We start from the raw sequence: 23,568 nt of genomic DNA on the forward strand, positions 1-23,568 counted from the left end.
AAAAAAAAACACACAACCTTCGTTATCTATACAAAAGAGCTTCTCCGAGCTCTTGGACCCACTGGGTGGAATACAGTCCTGTTTTGTGAAGTACTTAAAGACAACTGTAGTGAGAGGTATATGGAGGCTGCCATATTTCCTTTTAAAGAGAACCCGAGGTGTGTTTTAAGAATGTTATCTGCATACAGAGGCTGGATCTGCCTATACAGCCCAGCCTCTGTTGCTATCCCAAACCCCACTAAGGTCCCCCTGCACTCTGCAATCCCTTATAAATCACAGCCATGCTGTGAGGCTGTGTTTACATCTGTAGTGTCAGTCTCAGCTGCTCCCCCGCCTCCTGCATAGCTCCGGGCCCTGCCCCCGTCCCTTCCCCCGTCCCTTCCCTCCAATCAGCAGGGAGGGAAGGGATGCAGGCGGGGACTGGAGTTCTGCAGGAGGCGGGGTGAGCAGCAGACTGACAGTATAGAGATAAACACAGCCAGCTCTGACAAGCTGTTTGTCAGCAGCGTGGCTGTGATTTATGAGGGATTGCAGAGTGCAGGGGGACCTTAGGGGGGTTTGGGATAGCAACAGAGGCTGGGCTGTATAGGCAGATCCAGCCTCTGTATGCAGATAATATTCTTCAAACCCACCTCGGGTTCTCTTTAAGCAATATCAGTTGCCTGGCAGTCCTGCTGATGCTCTGCCTCTAATACTTTTAGCCATAGCCCCTGAACAAGCATGCAGCAGATCAGGTGTTTCTGACATTGGCAGATGACAAGATTAGCTACATGCTTGCTTCAGGGGTTATTAATGCTGGGAATACACCAGTTTTTATTTTGGCAGATCATTTCCGACAGGTCCGATCTGATTTTGATCGTTTTTCTGATCAGCAGTCGCTTCCGAGCTGCCATTTTTATGCTATTATGCAAACCTAGGCAGCTTCAAAAACGAACCAATCAAATCCACTTCCAGGTAATTAGAAGTTGCCCAATTTGTATTAATTCTGCATACAAACTGAAAGCACCAGTATATCTCATTCACCATCTCTACAGCTGTTCTAGGAGACTTGTCTTAGTTCTTGAAAAGAAGGGGTTAACCAGGCCCTGGGCTGCTGGAATTGAGTCTTGCTGATGTTCTGGGAATGAGTCAGAAGTGGCTGATCCTTCCTGTGTCAAACTGCCAGAGGAGGGCATGCTGGGAGATGTGGGCCACTCACAGCGCAGAGTTTTCGGTTTCTGTCTCACAGAAACGAGAATAGAGCACAGAAGCGAGGCGCGTATCACAGGAAAGAGAAACGCACACGGCGCAGCCCAGGGAGGAAGAGGGACTGCGCCCTGCGTCAGCTGCATGCCGGGGAGATAAATCACTAACCGATTCTCCTATCTCGCAAGGCATAACCAGATCCTTAACCGAATTCTCACATCCTCCACACCCAACTGAACCCAAAACCGAACAAGGCAAAATGTGTTGACTGATGACCATTATTACCTGTTGGATATGCACTTTTCAAAGGGTCCCTGGTCTGAAGCCCAGCATCCTGCTGATCTCTCTGGATGCAGTAGTGTCTGAATCACACACCTGAAACAAGCATGCAGCTAATCAAGTCACTTCAGTCACAGCACCTGATCTGCTGCATGCTTGTTCAGGGTTTAGGAATAAACATATTAGAGGCAGAGGATCAGCAGGACGGCCTCCATATGTCTGTCTCACACCTCAGGTTCCCTTTTACACCTGCAGGTTCAGTGGTCTCCCCAGGCTCTTTTAGGCGGGTGCTCCACCCGGCTAGTTTTGGTGAGCACCCGGCTATCATCGGCTCACCTCCTCCTATGCTGTAAGCCAAGCAGAGTTGTGCAGAGAAGCACCAGCCCTCCCCTGGGGAGTTTCTGGGTAGAATGTTAAGAAAAACAAAAGTTTGCTTTCCTAAAACAGAAAGAATTTGCGATAATTCAGGTTGGAGTGAGCTTGAGATGTCTCCCAGTGCATCACTGCTGAATATATGCAAATTAACCATTGTGCCCTTAGAAGCTAAACACACCTCCAGAACCGCTGGAATGCAATGATGTGTCAGCTTGTTAATTTGTACAGAGCCATAATAATCCAACATGCATACAGACTGTTTCGGATTGTTTGATCCTCATCAGTGCATGGCATGGATTAATTTGGCTCTATGGAGTAGGGCTTGTAACACCGAGAGGTACAGACTAACCAGCAAGCTCATGGTGACCCAGAACTCATTGGGGTGTGTAAGGGACTACAATGGTCCTAAAAGCCCCCTTACTAAGATGTTAAGAAAAACAAAAAAGTTTGTTTTCCTAAAACAGAAAGAATTTGCGATAATTCAGGTTGGAGTGAGCTCGAGATGTCTCCCAGGCACCACTGCTGAATATATGCAAATTAACCATTGTACCCTTAGAAGCTAAACACACCTCCAGAACCGCTGGAATGCAATGATGTGTCAGCTTGTTAATATGTACAGAGCCATAATCCAACATGCATACAGACTGTTTCGGATTGTTTGATCCTCATCAGTGCATAGCATGGATTAATTTGGCTCTATGCAGTAGGGCTTGTAACACCGAGAGGTACAGACTAACCAGCAAGCTCATGGTGACCCAGAACTCATTGGGGTGTGTAAGGGACTACAGTGGTCCTAAAAGCCCCTTTACTAAGATGTTAAAAACAAAAAAAGCTGACACATCATTGCATTCCAGCGGTTCTGGAGGTGTGTTTAGCTTCTAATGCTGGGAATACACGGTTCGTTTTTGCCTTCGTTTAAACCTTCGTTTCGATTGTGCCTTTTGTCCTTCTCGATCCCGAAATAATCGATCATACGGTTAATATCACCACCCATGGTTTCGTTTTTTTTTCCGATTCTGATGGTTTCGTTTTTCCAATGATCGAAGGCTGCAAAGAAACGAAACGAAAATCCCTTTTTACAGGGACGGACTAACATAAACGAATATATAATCGATCTGAACAGCCATCAAGCCTACCAATGGCTCGATTAGATGGATAAAGAGAGATAATATCAAACATGTTCGATCACTAGTCGTTCGTTTTTGGGGTCTATTAATCGAAACTATAATGAGATTATGACTATTTTCACATACGTTTTTAACACTCGATTCGTTTACCGAACGAATCGAAGGCTAAAACGAAGGGAAAAACGAAACGTGTATTCCCAGCATAAGGGCACAATGGTTAATTTGCATATACTCAGCAGTGGTGCTCTGGGAGACATCTCAAGCTCACTCCAACCTGAATTATCGCAAATTCTTTCTGTTTCAGGAAAGCAAACTTGTTTTTCTTAACATCTTAGTAAGGGGGCTTTTAGGACTATTGTAGTCCCTTACATACCCCAATGAGTTCTGGGTCACCATGAGCTTGCTGGTTAGTCTGGGTAGAATGTTGAAGGTAAACCCGCGGTGCATTACCCTATTTCACCACAAGGGGCTGCAAAGCAATGAAAGTCCAAGTTCACATTATAAACTGCTAGCGCAAATCGCTGAGCGCTTCTGTGAGTGCTTTACAAAGGGATTTTGCCAGCAATTTTAGAGCGATCAGGAATTTTATTAGGCGCTTGTGTGGCGATTAGTAGGTTTTTTTTCCCCTCCAGTCAATCAGGAAGTGAACTCTAAAGAAAATCTGTAACAAAAAAAACAAACAAAAAAAAAAAACGTCCCTGGGGGATACTCACCTTGGTAGGGGGAAGCCTCCGGATCCTATTGAGGCTTCCCCCGTCCTCCTCGGTCCCACATGGCGGAAAAAATCCTCCCAGAGTGGCGGCGATGTAAATATTTACCTCTCGGACTCCAGAGCAGGCGCAGTATCGGCTCTTCCCACGGAGCAAAAATAGCCGATCTCCGTCAGGCAGGTCTACTGCGCAGGTTCAAGTCTCCTGCAAGTCTCCGGCGCCTGCGCAGTACAGCGGACCCGACGGAGATCGGCTATTTCCACCTATCTCCGTCAGAAGAGCCGCAACAGCGTCCCCCGCTGGAGCCAGGGAAGGTAAATATTGCACAGGGTGTCAGGCCGCTGTCCAAAGGGCTGCAGCGAGACCCCCGTGGGACAGAGGAGGACGGGGGAAGCCTTGATAGGATCCGGAGGCTTCCCCCACCCGAGGTGAGTACCTCCCAGGGGATGTTTTTTGTTTTACAGTGTCTCTTTAAACTGAATCTTTTTAATGTTATTTTTTAAAGAAGCGCTCACAAAATAGTTTTTCTAAGCGCTTAGCGGTTTCCCTATACCTGGCATTGAAGTGCAAATGCTCACGAAATACTTCAGGAGTCACGTTTGTGGCTGGAAATAAAGCACATCGCTCATGTGAGAACACTGACATAAGAAATCATTGCTCAAGCGCTTTTCATAAAATCGGTCCTTAAAAAAAATAAATAAAATAAATAAATTCAAAAAGCACTCAGTGGGAACAAACCCAAAGTCTATGGAGACTCTCACACCTACTGTGGTGCGTTGCGGCGGGCCTCAAGTATTTGATCTGACGCAAGGGCTGCAATGCGTTACCGCAAACTCCACACTTAAAAGGACGACTGTTGCAAAAAAAAAAAAAAAAAAAAAAAAGGAAAAGAAAAGTAGGCAGTTAAAATCTGACAGAACCTACAGGTTTTGGGTCAGTCCATCTCCTCATGGGGGATTCTCATGGTTTTCTTTGTTTTCAACAGCATTTCCTGAACAGCAGTTGCAAAGTCTAACTGACAAAATAGCATGCAAGTGGGTAGGTAGGTTGGCTGGTATCTGAGTATTTTGTCAGCTAAACTGCTGTTCGGGAAATGCAGTTGAAAACACAGAAAACCCTGAGAATCCCCCATGAGGAGATGGATTGGGCCAACACCTGTCAGTTCTGCCAGATTTTAACTGCCTGCTTTTTTTCCACGATAGGTGTCCTTTAACGCACCGTGCTTGGGGTCATGGAAGTCTATGGGCAAAGCAGTAAGTGTTAACGTCGCAGTGCAGTGCGGACTGATGGGAATCCCAGTGACGTTTTTCCTGCCCAGTGGTTTCAATTCACGTTTCATCCTAGGTGATGGTTTCACAATTTATCAATACAACGCCTTTTATGCGATCAGCAAACAGGAAAATACCTCTGACAGTACTTTGTCACCTACTTTTTGGTACTTTGACAGTTGCAGAGTACTGAAAAGTAATTTTAAAGTGTAACTGTTGGGCATAAAATCAATTCTTTATTTTTATCTGGTAAACAAGTAATAAGGATGCTAACCAGGCAACCCAAAAGCTAAAAATCACTATTACTTTTCTTGTTGATAAATGATCATTCCCCAGTTTCCCTGACGCTTATTTGGTACACATAAAGGAAGTTGCAGGGCATGCTGGGTTGTCCTTTTTTGCTTCTCTACTTCCCCTTAGACTTAACTAATGCAGCCTGATTGGCTGAAGCCTCTTTCCCCTCCTGTTTTCCCCTCCCACACCTCTGTTCCTCTCTGATTGGCTAATATTTCTCATGCTGAGACAATGCACTTTCTATAGTGAAGGGCGGGGCAAATCAGGCAGAGGAGACTAAGGGTGGAAATTATATCAGGATTGGCTTCAAAACAGCCACAGTTAAAAATGGGAAATGCTAATGATTTTCTATTTTGTCACTGTAGAAAACCCAAAGACCAAAATGTATTAATAAAAAAATAAAATAGAATAGGATACTTACCTGAGAAAAGTGAAGCCTCTGGATCCTTTATGAGGCTTCCCTCGCTGTCCTCTGGTCCCCCTGCTGCTGCTCGAGGACCCTCCAGCTGAGCAGGGCTCTTGCTTAAAGAGGAATACTCAACGTTGGGGGTTCGGAGGAGGCCGCGGGAAGCCTCAGGCTACCCTCATGTATGCGATTTGTATCGGAGCTTCGACATAGGTACACTTTAAAGAGGACCTGTAACCAAGGACTGAACTTCATCCCAATCAGTAGCGGATACCCCTTTCCCACCAGAAATCTTTTCCTTTTCATCAGGGGGCGTTGTATGGCTGATATTGTGGTCAAACCCCTCCCACAGTGTGATGTCAGGACCATGGTCCTGGCAGTTTGCTGTCTGTGAGCCTCGTTGCATCGTGGGAATTAACCATTTCCAACTGCCAAGCAAGCATTATCTCCCTCTGTGCATAGAACTCTCAGTAACGAACATTCCGTACAGATCACCTGGCAGCAGAGAGGTCACCACCAGGGATACATTTCAGAATGTAAATAAGGGAAAGGAAAGACGTTACAATGGGCAAACACTGACTAAATCTATAAATGATTATTGTAAACAAGAAGCAATTTTATTCATTGTGTTATTCTCACTACAGGTCCTCTTTAACCACTTCACCCCAAGGCGGTTTTCACCCTAACGGACAAGAGCGATTTTCCCCTTTCAGTGCTCATCCCTTTCATTTACCAATAGCTTAGTCACTACTAATCACAATGAAATGATCTATATCTTGTTTTTTTTTCACCACCAATTGGGCTTTTTGGGGTTGATATTTGTTTTAAGTAATTACTTTATTTTCTATGGATTTTAAAGGGAGAAACAAAAAAAAAAATGAAAAAATACACAATTTCTCCAATTTCATTCCCTGTAGTTTTAATATAAACACTGCTACTGTGCATAAAACCCACACATGGTATCTGCCTATTTGTTCTGGTTATCACAAGATTTTAATTATGTCCCTAGTACTAAGTATGGTGAAAATATATTATTTGGAAATGAAGGTGTATTTTTTCTTTGGTGTTTATTTTTCCAGTATTTTCATGAGCACAGGAATGCGGGAGCGCGCACGTGCAGAGCGGCAGCAGCACTGTCTGACTTCTAAAAACGTCCTGGAGCCATTAAGAGGCTCTAGTACAGGGGTCTCAAACTCGCGGGCCATTTGCGACCCTCGATGCAATATTTTGTGGCCCGCGCCGGCAAAAGCTTCCTTATAGTTCGCTTCAGTGCTCCCAAGTAATCCGCCGCATCCCCGACGCTAAACGAGGGCTGCAGAGCCCCCAAATCGCCCGGGGGGCAATCCGCCGGCATTTCCTGGAAGGGGCAGAGCTTTCAGCTGTAGCTCTGCCCCTCCTGATGTCAATCACCACACAGATCGCCGCCTCTCCCCGCCCCTCTCTGTGAAGGAAGAGTGAGAGGGGCGGGCAGAGGCGGCGATGCGCCGCGATTGTGAAATTCCTTATGCGGCCCAGCCTCATCCTGACTTTGCCTCCTGCGGCCCCCCCAGGTAAATGGAGTTTGAGACCCCTGATATAGAAGGATGTTTTTATAAGTCAGCTTGTCATTAAAGAGAACCAGAGATGAAGCACCCTCTTGTATTTTACCTTATAAATCAGTGGGAACATGACAGTAAACACCTAATCTGCCCTTTGTTTCATTGTTCTCTGTGTAATCTGACCGTTACCACCTCTGATAAGAATCCCCGACTGAGAAGTCAGGCTGCTCCGTCTAGCTTTGCTACAGAAAGATTATAGCTAAGTCTGTCTTCTGTGGTGTTATTTCAAGCCCAAGCCTGCCCCCTTGTGGCTTTGCTATAATGACTCAGCAATAATCATTCCCAGCAAAGCCAGATTTAATTGCTCAGTCTGGGATTCTTGTGACTGCTGTTAACAGACACTTTTAGCAGTGAGGAGGAAACAGAGAGCATGGTAAGTGTTTTCTCTAATGTTCCCACTGATATACATGGTAAAATACACAAGGGTGCTTCCTCTCTGGTTCACTTTAAGTGGTTAAACAGACGATGAGAAACGATCTCCTTGTAGAAAAATTGTATTCAACAAGGGCTACTGTACTAGTAACAGCGATATTAATGTTATTTACCAGCAAGGTCTGTATTGTGTACGCACATCTGATTCTTGGTTCGCACAAAGTCATGGAAGAGGTCAGTACTATACAAGCTAATAATATTATACAGAGGGTGCAGATTATACAGGAGGACTCTATACTGGAGTCATATAAAAGGCGAGTCAGCGGTCGCTGGTATAGCGGAAGCCGCATTTCCTGCTCGCTTCTGCAGAAAAGCCTCAGAAACGGCTCTGCACACTGCTGACACTGCAAATACTGTATATTTACAGCAAACACGTCTGCCGGCAGGTGCACCGGAACCCTGCAGGGTGACCTAGCCAGGATAATGCCAATATACAGGCGACAGCAGAGTACTCCAGCAGCACAGAGTATACCAGGAGAGGAGAGTCCTCCAGCAGCACAGAGTATACCAGGAGAGGAGAGTCCTCCAGCAGCACAGACTATATCAGGAGAGGAGAGTCCTCCAGCAGTACAGAGTATACCAGGAGAGGAGAGTCCTCCAGCAGCACAGAGTATACCAGGAGAGGAGAGTCCTCCAGCAGCACAGAGTATACCAGGAGAGGAGAGTCCTCCAGCAGCACAGAGTATATCAGGAGAGGAGAGTCCTCCAGCAGCACAGAGTATATCAGGAGAGGAGAGTCCTCCTGCAGCACAGAGTATACCAGGAGAGGAGAGTCCTCCAGCAGCACAGAGTATACCAGGAGAGGAGAGTCCTCCAGCAGCACAGAGTATACCAGGAGAGGAGAGTCCTCCAGCAGCACAGAGTATACCAGGAGAGGAGAGTCCTCCAGCAGCACAGAGTATACCAGGAGAGGAGAGTCCTCCAGCAGCACAGAGTATACCAGGAGAGGAGAGTCCTCCAGCAGCACAGAGTATACCAGGAGAGGAGAGTCCTCCAGCAGCACAGAGTATACCAGGAGAGGAGAGTCCTCCAGCAGCACAGAGTATATCAGGAGAGGAGAGTCCTCCAGCAGCACAGAGTATATCAGGAGAGGAGAGTCCTCCAGCAGCACAGAGTATATCAGGAGAGGAGAGTCCTCCAGCAGCACAGAGTATATCAGGAGAGGAGAGTTAGAGGGAGGAGCAGAGTCCTCCAGCAGCACAGAGTATATCAGGAGAGGAGAATGATGCTACATACAGACTTGCGATAACGATCGTTCGCTAGGAACGATAATTGAAAGACGAACGATACGGCAACGATAGGAATGCAACGATCATCATACACATTTTAACGATCGTTCTCGCAGAAAAGAACGATCAGAAGGAAATGTTGCGGACATATTTATATAAAATAAAAACCACTAACATGGAGTTACAATAGATACAAATATATGATTGTTAACTTGAAAACAAAGTTTAATTGAAATGAGCAATGTAACAATCTTTACAGGCCGCGCTACAAAGGAAGTACAGAAGCTGGCCAGAATCCAACGCAGGCGCATTGGCCCTTGCAACGATCTTTCTCGGCCAATGTCTGTACACACTATAGTTTTGTAACGATTGTCGGTAGATACGATCCGTCAGGTTGGATATTTCCATCTTCCCGATGTAGTTCGTGTTAATGATCGTTGGGTAAAGTTTTTTCCCTGATTGTCGGCGGAACGATCGTTAATTAGCTGTTTCAAACGACCATAGTCGCCAGTGTGTACGCAGCATTAGATAGAGGAGGGAGCATAAGTCCTCCAGCAGCACAGAGTAGATCAGGAGAGGAGGGAGCAGAGTCCTCCAGCAGCACAGAGTACATCAGGAGGGGAGAGTTAGATGAAGGAGCAGAGTCCTCCAGCAGCACAGAGTAGATCAGGAGAGGAAGGAGCAGAGTCCTCCAGCAGCACAGAGTAGATCAGGAGAGGAGGGAGCAGCGTCCTCCAGCAGCACAGAGTAGATCAGGAGAGGAAGGAGCAGCGTCCTCCAGCAGCACAGAGTAGATCAGGAGAGGAGGGAGCAGCGTCCTCCAGCAGCACAGAGTAGATCAGGAGAGGAGGGAGCAGAGCCCTCCAGCAGCACAGAGTATATCAGGAGAGGAGAGTTAGATGAAGGAGCAGAGTCCTCCAGCAGCACAGAGTAGATCAGGAGAGGAAGGAGCAGAGTCCTCCAGCAGCACAGAGTAGATCAGGAGAGGAAGGAGCAGCGTCCTCCAGCAGCACAGAGTAGATCAGGAGAGGAGGGAGCAGAGCCCTCCAGCAGCACAGAGTATATCAGGAGAGGAGAGTTAGATGAAGGAGCAGAGTCCTCCAGCAGCACAGAGTAGATCAGGAGAGGAAGGAGCAGAGTCCTTCAGCAGCACAGAGTATATCAGGAGAGGAAGGAGCAGAGGCCTCCAGCAGCACAGAGTATATCAGGAGAGGAGGGAGCAGAGTCCTCCAGCAGCACAGAGTATATCAGGAGAGGAGGGAGCAGAGTCCTCCAGCAGCACAGAGTAGATCAGGAGAGGAAGGAGCAGAGGCCTCCAGCAGCACAGAGTATATCAGGAGAGGAGGGAGCAGAGTCCTCCAGCAGCACAGAGTATATCAGGAGAGGAGGGAGCAGAGTCCTCCAGCAGCACAGAGTAGATCAGGAGAGGAAGGAGCAGCGTCCTCCAGCAGCACAGAGTAGATCAGGAGAGGAAGGAGCAGCGTCCTCCAGCAGCACAGAGTAGATCAGGAGAGGAGGGAGCAGAGCCCTCCAGCAGCACAGAGTATATCAGGAGAGGAGAGTTAGATGAAGGAGCAGAGTCCTCCAGCAGCACAGAGTAGATCAGGAGAGGAAGGAGCAGAGTCCTCCAGCAGCACAGAGTAGATCAGGAGAGGAGGGAGCAGCGTCCTTCAGCAGCACAGAGTATATCAGGAGAGGAAGGAGCAGAGGCCTCCAGCAGCACAGAGTATATCAGGAGAGGAGGGAGCAGAGTCCTCCAGCAGCACAGAGTATATCAGGAGAGGAGGGAGCAGAGTCCTCCAGCAGCACAGAGTAGATCAGGAGAGGAAGGAGCAGAGGCCTCCAGCAGCACAGAGTATATCAGGAGAGGAGGGAGCAGAGTCCTCCAGCAGCACAGAGTATATCAGGAGAGGAGGGAGCAGAGTCCTCCAGCAGCACAGAGTATATCAGGCGAGGAATGAGCAGAGTCCTCCAGCAGCACAAAGTAGATCAGGAGAGGAGGGAGCAGAGTCCTCCAGCAGCACAGAGTATATCAGTAGAGGAGAGTCCTCCAGCAGCACAGAGTATATCAGGAGGGGAGAGTTAGAGGAAAGAGCAGAGTCCTCCAGCAGCACAGAGTAGATCAGGAGAGGAGGGAGCAGAGTCCTCCAGCAGCACAGAGTATATCAGGAGAGGAGGGAGCAGAGTCCTCCAGCAGCACAGAGTATATCAGGAGAGGAGAGTCCTCCAGCAGCACAGAGTATATCAGGAGGGGAGAGTTAGAGGAAAGAGCAGAGTCCTCCAGCAGCACAGAGTAGATCAGGAGAGGAGGGAGCAGAGTCCTCCAGGAGCACAGAGTATATCAGGAGAGGAGAGTTAGTCCTCCAGCAGCACAGAGTATATCAGGAGAGGGGAGTTAGAGGAAGGAGCAGAGTCCTCCAGCAGCACAGAGTATATCAGGAGAGGAGAGTTAGTCATCCAGCAGCACAGAGTATATCAGGAGAGGAGAGTTAGAGGAAGGAGCAGAGTCCTCCAGCAGCACAGAGTATATCAGGAGAGGAGAGATAGAGGAAGGAGCAGAGTCCTCCAGCAGCACAGAGTATATCAGGAGAGGAGAGATAGTCATCCAGCAGCACAGAGTATATCAGGAGAGGAGAGTTAGAGGAAGGAGCAGAGTCCTCCAGCAGCACAGAGTATATCAGGAGAGGAGAGATAGAGAAAGGGGCAGAGTCCTCCAGCAGCACAGAGTATATCAGGAGAGGAGAGTTAGAGGAAGGAGCAGAGTCCTCCAGCAGCACAGAGTATATCAGGAGAGGAGAGATAGAGGAAGGAGCAGAGTCCTCCAGCAGCACAGAGTATATCAGGAGAGGAGAGTTAGAGGAAGGAGCAGAGTTCTCCAGTAGCACAGAGTATATCAGGAGAGGAGAGTCAGAGAAAGGGGCAGAGTCCTCCAGCAGCACAGAGTATATCAGGAGAGGAGAGTTAGAGGAAGGAGCAGAGTCCTCCAGCAGTACAGAGTATATCAGGAGAGGAGAGTTAGAGGAAGGAGCAGAGTCCTCCAGCAGCACAGAGTATATCAGGAGAGGGGAGTTAGAGGAAGGAGCAGAGTTCTCCAGCAGCACAGAGTATATCAGGAGAGGAGAGTCAGAGAAAGGGGCAGAGTCCTCCAGCAGCACAGAGTATATCAGGAGAGGAGAGTTAGATAGAGGAAGGAGCAGAGTCCTCCAGCAGCACAGAGTATATCAGGAGAGGAGAGTTAGAGGAAGGAGCAGAGTCCTGCAGCAGCACAGAGTATATCAGGAGAGGAGAGTTAGAGGAAGGAGCAGAGTCCTGCAGCAGCAGAGTATATCAGGAGAGGAGAGTTAGAGGAAGGAGCAGAGTCCTCCAGCAGCACAGAGTATATCAGGAGAGGAGAGATAGAGGAAGGAGCAGAGTCCCCCAGCAGCACAGAGTATATCAGGAGAGGAGAGTTAGAGGAAGGAGCAGAGTCCTCCAGCAGCACAGAGTATATCAGGAGAGGAGAGTTAGAGGGAGGAGCAGAGTCATCCAGCAGCACAGAGTATATCAGGAGAGAAGAGTTAGAGGAAGGAGCAGAGTCCTCCAGCAGCACAGAGTATATCAGGAGAGGAGAGTTAGAGGAAGGAGCAGAGTCCTCCAGCAGCACAGAGTATATCAGGAGAGGAGAGATAGAGGAAGGAGCAGAGTCATCCAGCAGCACAGAGTATATCAGGAGAGAAGAGTTAGAGGAAGTAGCAGAGTCCTCCAGCAGCACAGAGTATATCAGGAGAGGAGAGTCAGAGAAAGGGGCAGAGTCCTCCAGCAGCACAGAGTATATCAGGAGAGGAGAGTTAGAGGAAGGAGCAGAGTCCTCCAGCAGCACAGAGTAGATCAGGAGAGGAGGGAGCAGAGTCCTCCAGCAGCACAGAGTATATCAGGAGAGGAGAGTCCTCCAGCAGCACAGAGTATATCAGGAGGGGAGAGTTAGAGGAAAGAGCAGAGTCCTCCAGCAGCACAGAGTAGATCAGGAGAGGAGGGAGCAGAGTCCTCCAGGAGCACAGAGTATATCAGGAGAGGAGAGTTAGTCCTCCAGCAGCACAGAGTATATCAGGAGAGGAGAGTTAGAGGAAGGAGCAGAGTCCTCCAGCAGCACAGAGTATATCAGGAGAGGAGAGTTAGTCATCCAGCAGCACAGAGTATATCAGGAGAGGAGAGTTAGAGGAAGGAGCAGAGTCCTCCAGCAGCACAGAGTATATCAGGAGAGGAGAGATAGAGGAAGGAGCAGAGTCCTCCAGCAGCACAGAGTAGATCAGGAGAGGAGGGAGCAGAGTCCTCCAGCAGCACAGAGTATATCAGGAGAGGAGAGTCCTCCAGCAGCACAGAGTATATCAGGAGGGGAGAGTTAGAGGAAAGAGCAGAGTCCTCCAGCAGCACAGAGTAGATCAGGAGAGGAGGGAGCAGAGTCCTCCAGGAGCACAGAGTATATCAGGAGAGGAGAGTTAGTCCTCCAGCAGCACAGAGTATATCAGGAGAGGAGAGTTAGAGGAAGGAGCAGAGTCCTCCAGCAGCACAGAGTATATCAGGAGAGGAGAGTTAGTCATCCAGCAGCACAGAGTATATCAGGAGAGGAGAGTTAGAGGAAGGAGCAGAGTCCTCCAGCAGCACAGAGTATATCAGGAGAGGAGAGTTAGAGGAAGGAGCAGAGTCCTCCAGCAGCACAGAGTATATCAGGAGAGGAGAGATAGAGGAAGGAGCAGAGTCCTCCAGCAGCACAGAGTATATCAGGAGAGGAGAGTCAGAGGAAGGAGCAGAGTTCTCCAGTAGCACAGAGTATATCAGGAGAGGAGAGTCAGAGAAAGGGGCAGAGTCCTCCAGCAGCACAGAGTATATCAGGAGAGGAGAGTTAGAGGAAGGAGCAGAGTCCTCCAGCAGTACAGAGTATATCAGGAGAGGAGAGTTAGAGGAAGGAGCAGAGTCCTCCAGCAGCACAGAGTATATCAGGAGAGGAGAGTTAGAGGAAGGAGCAGAGTTCTCCAGTAGCACAGAGTATATCAGGAGAGGAGAGTTAGAGGAAGGAGCAGAGTCCTCCAGCAGCACAGAGTATATCAGGAGAGGAGAGTTAGAGGAAGGAGCAGAGTCCTCCAGCAGTACAGAGTATATCAGGAGAGGAGAGTTAGAGGAAGGAGCAGAGTTCTCCAGTAGCACAGAGTATATCAGGAGAGGAGAGTCAGAGAAAGGGGCAGAGTCCTCCAGCAGCACAGAGTATATCAGGAGAGGAGAGTTAGAGGAAGGAGCAGAGTCCTCCAGCAGCACAGAGTATATCAGGAGAGGAGAGTTAGAGGAAGGAGCAGAGTCCTCCAGCAGTACAGAGTATATCAGGAGAGGAGAGTTAGAGGAAGGAGCAGAGTTCTCCAGTAGCACAGAGTATATCAGGAGAGGAGAGTCAGAGAAAGGGGCAGAGTCATCCAGCAGCACAGAGTATATCAGGAGAGGAGAGTTAGAGGAAGGAGCAGAGTCCTGCAGCAGCAGAGTATATCAGGAGAGGAGAGTTAGAGGGAGGAGCAGAGTCCTGCAGCAGCAGAGTATATCAGGAGAGGAGAGTTAGAGGAAGGAGCAGAGTCCTCCAGCAGCACAGAGTATATCAGGAGAGGAGAGTTAGATAGAGGGAGGAGCAGAGTCCTCCAGCAGCACAGAGTAGATCAGGAGAGGAGAGTTAGAGGGAGGAGCAGAGTCCTCCAGCAGCACAGAGTAGATCAGGAGAGGAAGGAGCAGAGTCCCCCAGCAGCACAGAGTATATCAGGAGAGGAAGGAGCACAGTCCAGCAGCACAGAGTATATCAGGAGAGGAGGGAGCAGAGTCCTCCAGCAGCACAGAGTATATCAGGAGAGGAAGGAGCAGAGTCCTCCAGCAGCATGAGGCATCAGGTGGAAAGAATCCTCCCCGCTTCCTCTGGCTGGTTGGCTTGCACCTGTTCCCCTGAGTGTGTAATGGAATGCAGGGGACGTATTTCAGGCTATTGTACACTCAGCAGGAATGTGTGACCGCAGACTGATAATAACCATCAGTCTCTCCCCAACAGCTCCTTGTACCCTCACTTACATGGAGTGAATCAGCGTTACTCACTAACCACAATAATTGTGACACACTCCACAGGGGATCCCTGCCGGCAGTGAACACATCCCAGAGGAGGGGGGGGGGGGGTATTCAGAGCCACATCGCTGAAACGAACGTCACCCCTGTAACAAGGAGACAGCGCAGAGGCCCGAGTGACCGGAAACATACGAATCCCTCCAGGAGCAGCAGCCAAGGAAAGATAACGCTCTCCTAATATGACAAACACCTGCTCTGCAAATCCTGCTTCCCCAATGTATCCAGAGGGAGAGATTTGCCATTACACAAGCGTGACGATATTGGCAGTAACTGCATTGGGTAAAGGTCGGTTAACATGTACGCTAAACAACGCCCGTGGCTCTCCTCGTTAAGTGCTGCCCATTCAAATAAATGTGCAGCGGCGGTACCATTGGTTACTGTCACTTGCGCAGGCGCCACATTCCGATCCCTATTTTTCCTGCCCTCTGAGAGGACCCTGGAAGTAACAGGTTGTCCCAGGGCCATTTACCACCACAGGTCCATGTCCCTCTCCAGCATTGTGCCCTCTGAGCCCTAACGCAGATTGTATGCAGACTGGAGTTGGGCCAATCACAATGAGCAAGACATGCATTTCAGTGGACAGGTACCAAGTTGCATACAATTTGCACTGTTTGCATGCAAGCCGGAATTTTTTTTGCATCTTATTAAATTGAACCTAAACTCTTGCACAGAACAGAAGGAACAGAGAAATGCACCCTGTATGTATTTAGGGCTGGTGCACACCAAAACCCGCTAGCAGATCCGCAAAATGCTAGCAGATTTTTAAACGCTTTTTTTTATTTTTATGAGGCGTTTTGCGGATTGCTGCTGCGGTTTTCAGTATAGTAGATTTCATATATTGTTACAGTAAAGCTGTTACTGAACAGCTTCTGTAACAAAAACGCCTGCAAAACCGCTCTGAAGTGCCGTTTTTCAGAGCGGTTTGCGTTTTTCCTATACTTAACATTGAGGCAGAAACGCATCCGCAATCCAAAAAATGCCTCACCCAGGCATTTTTCGTTTCTGCAAAACGCCTGCCGCTCTGGTGTGCACCACCCCATTGAGATACATTGACCAAGCAGATCCGCAGCCGCAAGCGGATCTGAAAACGCCCAAAAAGCCGCTCGGTGTGCACCAGCCCTCAGAGAGTTTAGCCTGTCTAATTTCCTCTCACCTGTGACTAATCACCAGTGTAATTTCATCTCTCAGCTGTGTCAGCTGGCTGCCCCGGCGAGCAGCTAATTTGTGTAAACAGGATGTTAACCCTGTGTCTGCTTCCATGAAAGCAGGAAGTAGACACTGCGGATGTATTGCAGGATTTGTACCAGCAGCAACAAAGAAATGTTTTTCTTTAAACAGTTATGCTGTTGCTTGTCTTTCACAGCAGAGAGGAAGGTTTGAGTTCAGGTCTGCTTTATACAATCTTTACTAATCAGAATTATGATATATTAATAAATTAAGCTGTCAGTTGCTTAATCAGTGGCGTAGCAATAGGGGGATGCAGAGTTTGCAACCACACTGGGGCCCTCAGTCCAGAGGGGCCCACCTTCATCCATCTTATTAGCTTTTTATTGGTGCCATGCGGATAATGAACACCTCTATATGTGCACTGAATAGCCTTATGCAAAAAAAACACTCACATTTTGGATTGCACCTCTGGGACTCAGTATCCCGAGATCTGCAGTCGATGCAGCCATGCTAGCTGCGTACGCACATTAGATAACGATCTTTCAAAACCACCAACAGGAGGTAATTAAACAAGTCTACGCCCAATAGAAGAAGGGAACGATCCCACACAAGCCCTAGCTACATTCAGAACGTAACGATCGATTAAATCGGCCGCAATTTGCCCTAGTTCACGCCCAGCCTTAGGCAGACTTCACGCTTGTCAGCACAGTGGCGTAGTGGTTAGCGCTCTCCCCTTGCAGCGATCCCAGCCAGGTCAACATCTGCAAGGAGTTTGTATGTCCTCCCCGTGTGTGTATGGGGGGGGGGGGGGTTCCTCCGGGTACTCAGATTTCCTCCCACATTCCCCTAAATTGGCCCTAGACTACGATACATACACCACACAATACATAGACATAGGACTATGGTAGGGATTAGATTGTGAGCCCCTCTGAGGGACAGTCAGTGACATGACTATGTACCCTGTACAGTGCTGCAGAAGAGGTCAGTGCTATATAAATACATAATAATAATATGGTAGGACATTAGACTATGACTATGGTAGGATTAGACTGTGAGCTCCCCTGAGGACAGTCAGTGACATGACTATGTACTCTGTAATGTGCTGCAGAAGATGTCAGTGCTATATAAATACATAATAATAATAGGGTAGGACATTACACTATGACTATGGTAGGATTAGAGTGTGAGCCCCTCTGAGGACAGTCAGTGACATGACTATGTACTCTAATGTGCTGCAGAAGATGTCAGTGCTATATAAATACATAATAATAATAATATGGTAAGACATTACACTATGACTATGGTAGGATTAGAGTGTGAGCCCCTCTGAGGACAGTCAGTGACATGACTATGTACTCTGTAATGTGCTGCAGAAGGTGTCAGTGCTATATAAATACATAATAATAATATGGTAGGACATTAGACTATGACTATTGTAGGGATTAGAGTGTGAGCTCCTCTGAGGACAGTCAGTGACATGACTATGTACTCTGTAATGTGCTGCAGCAGGTGTCAGTGCTATATAAATACATAATAATAATAATAATAATAATAATAATAATAATGTAGGACATTACACTATGACTATGGTAGGATTAGAGTGTGAGCCCCTCTGAGGACAGTCAGTGACATGACCATGTACTCTGTACAGCGCTGCAGAAGATGTCAGCGCTATATAAATACTAAATAATAATAATCAGCGCAGAAACAAACGGATTCTCACGTTCAAATTTCCTGGACACTATTAGGCCTGGTGCACACCAAAAACCTTTAGCAGATCCGCAAAATGCTAGCAGATTTTGAAACGCTTTTTCTTATTTTTCTGCAGCGTTTCAGCTAGCGTTTTGCGGTTTTGTGTAGCGGTTTTGGTATAGTAGATTTCATGTATTGTTACAGTAAAGCTGTTACTGAACAGCTACTGTAACAAAAAACGCCTGGCAAACCGCTCTGAAGTGCCGTTTTTCAGAGCGGTTTGCGTTTTTCCTATACTCAGGGCCCGTTCAGATCAGAAATGCGGATGGCTATGCGTGCGGAACGCGTGCGGACCGCAACGCGTACGAACGCATGGCCATCCGCGTTTGTGTGCGTTGCGTGGCTGATCCCATCACTGAAAAGTGAATGGGACAGCCACGCGTTTTTGCAAAATCTGCGTGCAGCATGCGTTCCCGGACCGCACAGGTCCGGAACGCATGCAGTGTGAACATCAGACATTGCACTCTATGCAATGTCTGATGTCGTGCGTTTTGGCCACCTGCACGCGTTTCCAAAACGCGGCTGGAAACGCGTGCAGTGTGAACGGGCCCTATCTCTGTTGCCTTTGACCGTATGCGCTGCAAATGCATTTCCCCAATTCACACGCCATTTTTGGCAAGTGCAAACTTTGCCTTACAGTCCTAATAAGCTTTTATCCAGAGATGAGGAGATGAGACTCTGAGCCCTGCCTGTAGAGGAGTTGCACACATCCTCACATTCAGACGTCCCGCCTGCGATTAGCGCCCCCCCTCGCCTTGCGTCAGAGGTGAGGGGACTCTGCTGGGGACTCTGGGGAGAAGAGGTTTTGGGAAGTGGAAAGTCCGGGATTCAGCTGAAGTTTTGTATGTAAACGCCCCGCGTCCCCCTGATCTATAGGACAGAGCCAGCACTGTGCTCCCATTCCCGGAAGCCCAGAACGCCATCCCTCGCCAACTGACACTTCCTCTCCCGCCTCATCGCTCTGTGCCCCCCGGGGTGCCCACTCACATCCAGCCTGGCTCCTCCCCTCATCCGTTACTGTAAATGTCCAGTAGGTCAGTAACTGCCATCAAACGCTCATTGGTTGCTTCAAAGAGGGGAAGACCTGGCTGCATCATTTGAGAGAGATCAGTAACAGGCAGGGGTTACAATCACCCGCTACAATCTCTACATGCCAGGGTTATTAATAACACGACTCCCACCCACTGCATCGCCATGTCATCAGGTCACTGTACACAGAGCTGACATTACAGAGGATAGAGAAATAAAACTAATGATCATTATTTTTTCCTCTTTCTTTGGACTTTTGGGTGAGATCTCTGCCAACCAAGGTTCCCAGCTCTGCACACCTGCTGTGCCCAGGTCATTCATTTATCAGCAACTAAAAAGTTCCAGTTCAGCAGAAACAGGTGACATTCAGGAAGAGGTTATACCACGCACAGGAGAGTTCCTCTCCAATAGGGAGGCCCCTGACTTCATTATTAACTAATGACTGACCAGAAGAGCTCGCCATCATCATTATTAACTTCTGAGTGACTGAAGGAGAATGCACGGCTCGCTATTAACCCCTGGGTCACTAGAGGAGACCTCCTGCCTTAATAACCAGGAGGACCCCAAACTCATCAACCTCAGAGGGACCAAAGGAAAACCATAGCCACACTACTAATGGAGGGACACGGGCACGCTATTAACCCCTCACTGATCAATGCAGGGACCCAGGGAACGCCATTAACCCCTCACTGATCAATGCAGGGGCCCAGGGAACGCTATTAACCCCTCACTGATCAATGCAGGGGCCCAGGGAACGCTATTAACCCCTCACTGATCAATGCAGGGACCCAGGGAACGCCATTAACCCCTCACTGATCAATGCAGGGGCCCAGGGAACGCTATTAACCCCTCACTGATCAATGCAGGGACCCAGGGAACGCCATTAACCCCTCACTGATCAATGCAGGGACCCAGGGAACGCCATTAACCCCTCACTGATCAATGCAGGGGCCCAGGGAACGCTATTAACCCCTCACTGATCAATGCAGGGACCCAGGGAACGCCATTAACCCCTCACTGATCAATGCAGGGACCCAGGGAACGCCATTAACCCCTCACTGATCAATGCAGGGACCCAGGGAACGCCATTAACCCCTCACTGATCAATGCAGGGGCCCAGGGAACGCTATTAACCCCTCACTGATCAATGCAGGGACCCAGGGAACGCCATTAACCCCTCACTGATCAATGCAGGGACCTCGGGGAACGCTATTAGCAACTGACTGACAGAAGGACGCCAGCCTCCTTAACGGCCACAAAAGTACACCAACCTGAATATAAGTGGCCCAGACTTGTCAAAACCCCTAACTGACCAAGAGAGGATCCCAGCTCCACCATTAACCCCTGCCTGACCAAAGGAGGATCCCAGCTCCACCATTAACCCCTGCCTGACCAGAGGAGGATCCCATCCCCACCATTAACCCCTGCCTGACCAAAAGAGGATCCCAGCTCCACCATTAACCCCTGCCTGACCAGAGGAGGATCCCAGCTCCACCATTAACCCCTGCCTGCCCAGAGGAGGATCCCAGCTCCACCATTAACCCCTGCCTGACCAGAGGAGGATCCGAGCTCCACCATCAACCCCTGCCTGACCAGAGGAGGATCCCAGTTCCACCATTAACCCCTGCCTGACCAGAGGAGGATCCCAGCTCCACCATTAACCCCTGCCTGACCAGAGGAGGATCCCAGCTCCACCAATAACCCCTGCCTGACCAGAGGAGGATTCCATCCCCACCATTAACCCCTGCCTGACCAGAGGAGGATCCCAGCTCCACCATTAACCCCTGCCTGACCAGAGGAGGATCCCAGCTCCACCATTAACCCCTGCCTGACCAGAGGAGGATCCCAGCTCCACCATTATCCCCTGCCTGACCAGAGGAGGATCCCAGCTCCACCATTAACCCCTGCCTGACCAGAGGAGGGTCCCAGCTCCACCATTAACCCCTGCCTGACCACAGGAGGGTCCCAGCTCCACCATTAACCCCTGCCTGACCAAAATAGGATCCCAGCTCCACCATTAACCCCTGCCTGACCACAGGAGGGTCCCAGCTCCACCATTAACCCCTGCCTGACCAGAAGAGGATCCCAGCTCCACCATTAACCCCTGCCTGACCAGAGGAGGCTCCCAGCGCCACCATTAACCCCTGCCTGACCAGAGGAGGCTCCCAGCTCCACCATTAACCCCTGCCTGACCAGAAGAGGATCCCAGCTCCACCATTAACCCCTGCCTGACCAGAGGAGGCTCCCAGCGCCACCATTAACCCCTGCCTGACCAGATGAGGCTCCCAGCGCCACCATTAACCCTTGCCTGACCAGAGGAGGCTCCCAGCGCCACCATTAACCCCTGCCTGACCAGAGGAGGCTCCCAGCGCCACCATTAACCCCTGCCTGACCAGAGGAGGCTCCCAGCGCCACCATTAACCCCTGCCTGACCAAAAGAGGATCCCAGCTCCACCATTAACCCCTGCCTGACCAAAAGAGGATCCCAGCTCCACCATAAACCCCCGCCTGACCAAAAGAGGATCCCAGCTCCACCATTAACCCCCGCCTGACCAGAGGTGGATCCCAGCTCCACCATTAACCCCCGCCTGACCAGAGGAGGATCCCAGCTCCACCATTAACCCCTGCCTGATCAGAGGAGGATCCCAGCTCCACCATTAACCCCTGCCTGATCAGAGGAGGATCCCAGCTCCACCATTAACCCCTGCCTGATCAGAGGAGGATCCCAGCTCCACCATTAACCCCTGCCTGACCAGAGGAGGATCCCAGCTCCACCATTAACCCCTGCCTGATCAGAGGAGGATCCCAGCTCCACCATTAACCCCTGCCTGACCAAAAGAGGATCCCAGCTCCACCATTAACCCCTGCCTGACCAAAAGAGGATCCCAGCTCCACCATTAACCCCTGCCTGACCAAAATAGGATCCCAGCTCCACCATTAACCCCTGCCTGACCAGAGGAGGATCCCAGCTCCACCATTAACCCCTGCCTGACCAGAGGAGGATCCCAGCTCCACCATTAACCCCTGCCTGACCAGAGGAGGATCCCAGCTCCACCATTAACCCCTGCCTGACCAGAGGAGGATCCCAGCTCCACCATTAACCCCTGCCTGACCAGAGGAGGATCCCAGCTCCACCATTAACCCCTGCCTGACCAGAGGAGGATCCCAGCTCCACCATTAACCCCTGCCTGACCAGAGGAGGATCCCAGCTCCACCATTAACCCCTGCCTGACCAGAGGAGGATCCCAGCTCCACCATCAACCCCCACCTGACCAAAAGAGGATCCCAGCTCCACCATCAACCCCCACCTGACCAAAAGAGGATCCCAGCTCCACCATTAACCCCCTGCCTGCCCTCAGTAGTGACCCCAGGGTGACAGAGGCAGGAGGGCACAGTGGGGTATAGTGGGGGGTGTGGCAGTACCTGTGCGGGGCGCTCTCAGCTCTCTCTCGCCATCTTCTCCGGGTTTCCCGCGAATTATTTTCACCTCTCACTCCTGTCACACATCTGCCCGGCACACCTCCGCTCGCTGATTGGCTGACCACTCTGCGGCCCCGCCCCCTGTCACGCCGCTCTGATCAGTGAGCGCCTGTCCCGCCCATTCCGGCTAGGGCCCGCCCCCTGTCAACTTTCACACTGACCGCCAATCACCGGCGTCCCCTGTCAGAGGCTCGCGCCGCGCCCGTCCCGCAGAAGCCACTCCCCCTCCGCCCCGCCCGCCCTCCTGTCACATTATCCTCCACCGCCCAGAAGCACCACGTCTTGTCAGAACTAATTCCCCCCTCCTGTCAGATCACCCCCACCTTCCTCAGGTCACCCCCCCCCCCCCCAGATCACCCCCTCCTCTGTCAGATCACCCCCACCCCTGTCAGGTCACCCCTAGTCCTGCCAGGTCATCCTCAGTCTTGTCAGATCACCCCCACCCCTGTCAGGTCACCCCTAGTCCTGCCAGGTCATCCTCAGTCTTGTCAGATCAGATCACCCCCTCCTCTGTCAGATCACCCCCAGTCCTGTCAGATCACCCCACGTCCCTTCAGATCACCCCCACCCCTGTCAGGTCACCCCTAGTCTTGTCAGGTCACCCCCAGTCCTGTCAGATCACCCTCAGTCCTGTCAGATCACCCCCAGTCCCTTCAGATCACCCCCTCCTCTGTCAGATCACCCCCAGTCCCTTCAGATCACCCCCTCCTCTGTCAGATCACCCCCAGTCCTGTCAGGTCACCCCCACGTCTGTCAGATCACCCCCACTTCTGTCAGGTCACCCCTAGTCTTGTCAGGTCAACCCCAGTCCTGTCAGATCACCCCAAGTCCTGTCAGGTCACCCCAAGTCCTGTCAGGTCACCCCTAGTCTTGTCAAGTCACCTCCAGTCTTACTAGGTCACCCCCAGTCCTGTCAGATCACCTCAAGTCATGTCAGACCACCCCCTCCTCTGTCAGATCACCCCAAGTCCTGTCAGGTTACCCCCAGCCCTGTCAGATCACCCCAAGTCCTGTCAGGTCACCCCAAGTCCTGTCAGGTCACCCCTAGTCTTGTCAAGTCACCGAGGTGACTTGACAAGACTAGCATCCATCTGAAAATGGCGCCTGTGAA

The 23,568-nt window shown here is 50.1% G+C and overlaps 1 protein-coding gene across 2 annotated transcripts in view; it reads right to left on the minus strand.

Annotated features, from left to right (window-relative positions):
* The window catches only part of PHF19 (PHD finger protein 19), a 100,314-nt gene extending 77,819 nt beyond the window's left edge, over positions 1-22,495 (minus strand). Inside the window, exon 1 of one of the 2 annotated variants that reach the window (XM_068249237.1) lies at positions 22,401-22,495. Coding sequence is in view for 1 of the 2 variants with exons in the window: in XM_068249236.1 (XP_068105337.1) it covers positions 18,936-18,937 (2 nt within the window). In the remaining variant the exon portion in view is untranslated. Of the gene's footprint in view, positions 1-18,935; positions 18,978-22,400 lie in introns of those variants that run through there. The other variant, XM_068249236.1, reaches the window with a different exon arrangement.
* Positions 22,496-23,568: the final 1,073 nt, after the last annotated feature.

The sequence above is a fragment of the Hyperolius riggenbachi genome, chromosome 8, assembly GCF_040937935.1.
Source record: "Hyperolius riggenbachi isolate aHypRig1 chromosome 8, aHypRig1.pri, whole genome shotgun sequence".
Taxonomy (NCBI): Eukaryota; Metazoa; Chordata; class Amphibia; order Anura; family Hyperoliidae; genus Hyperolius; species Hyperolius riggenbachi.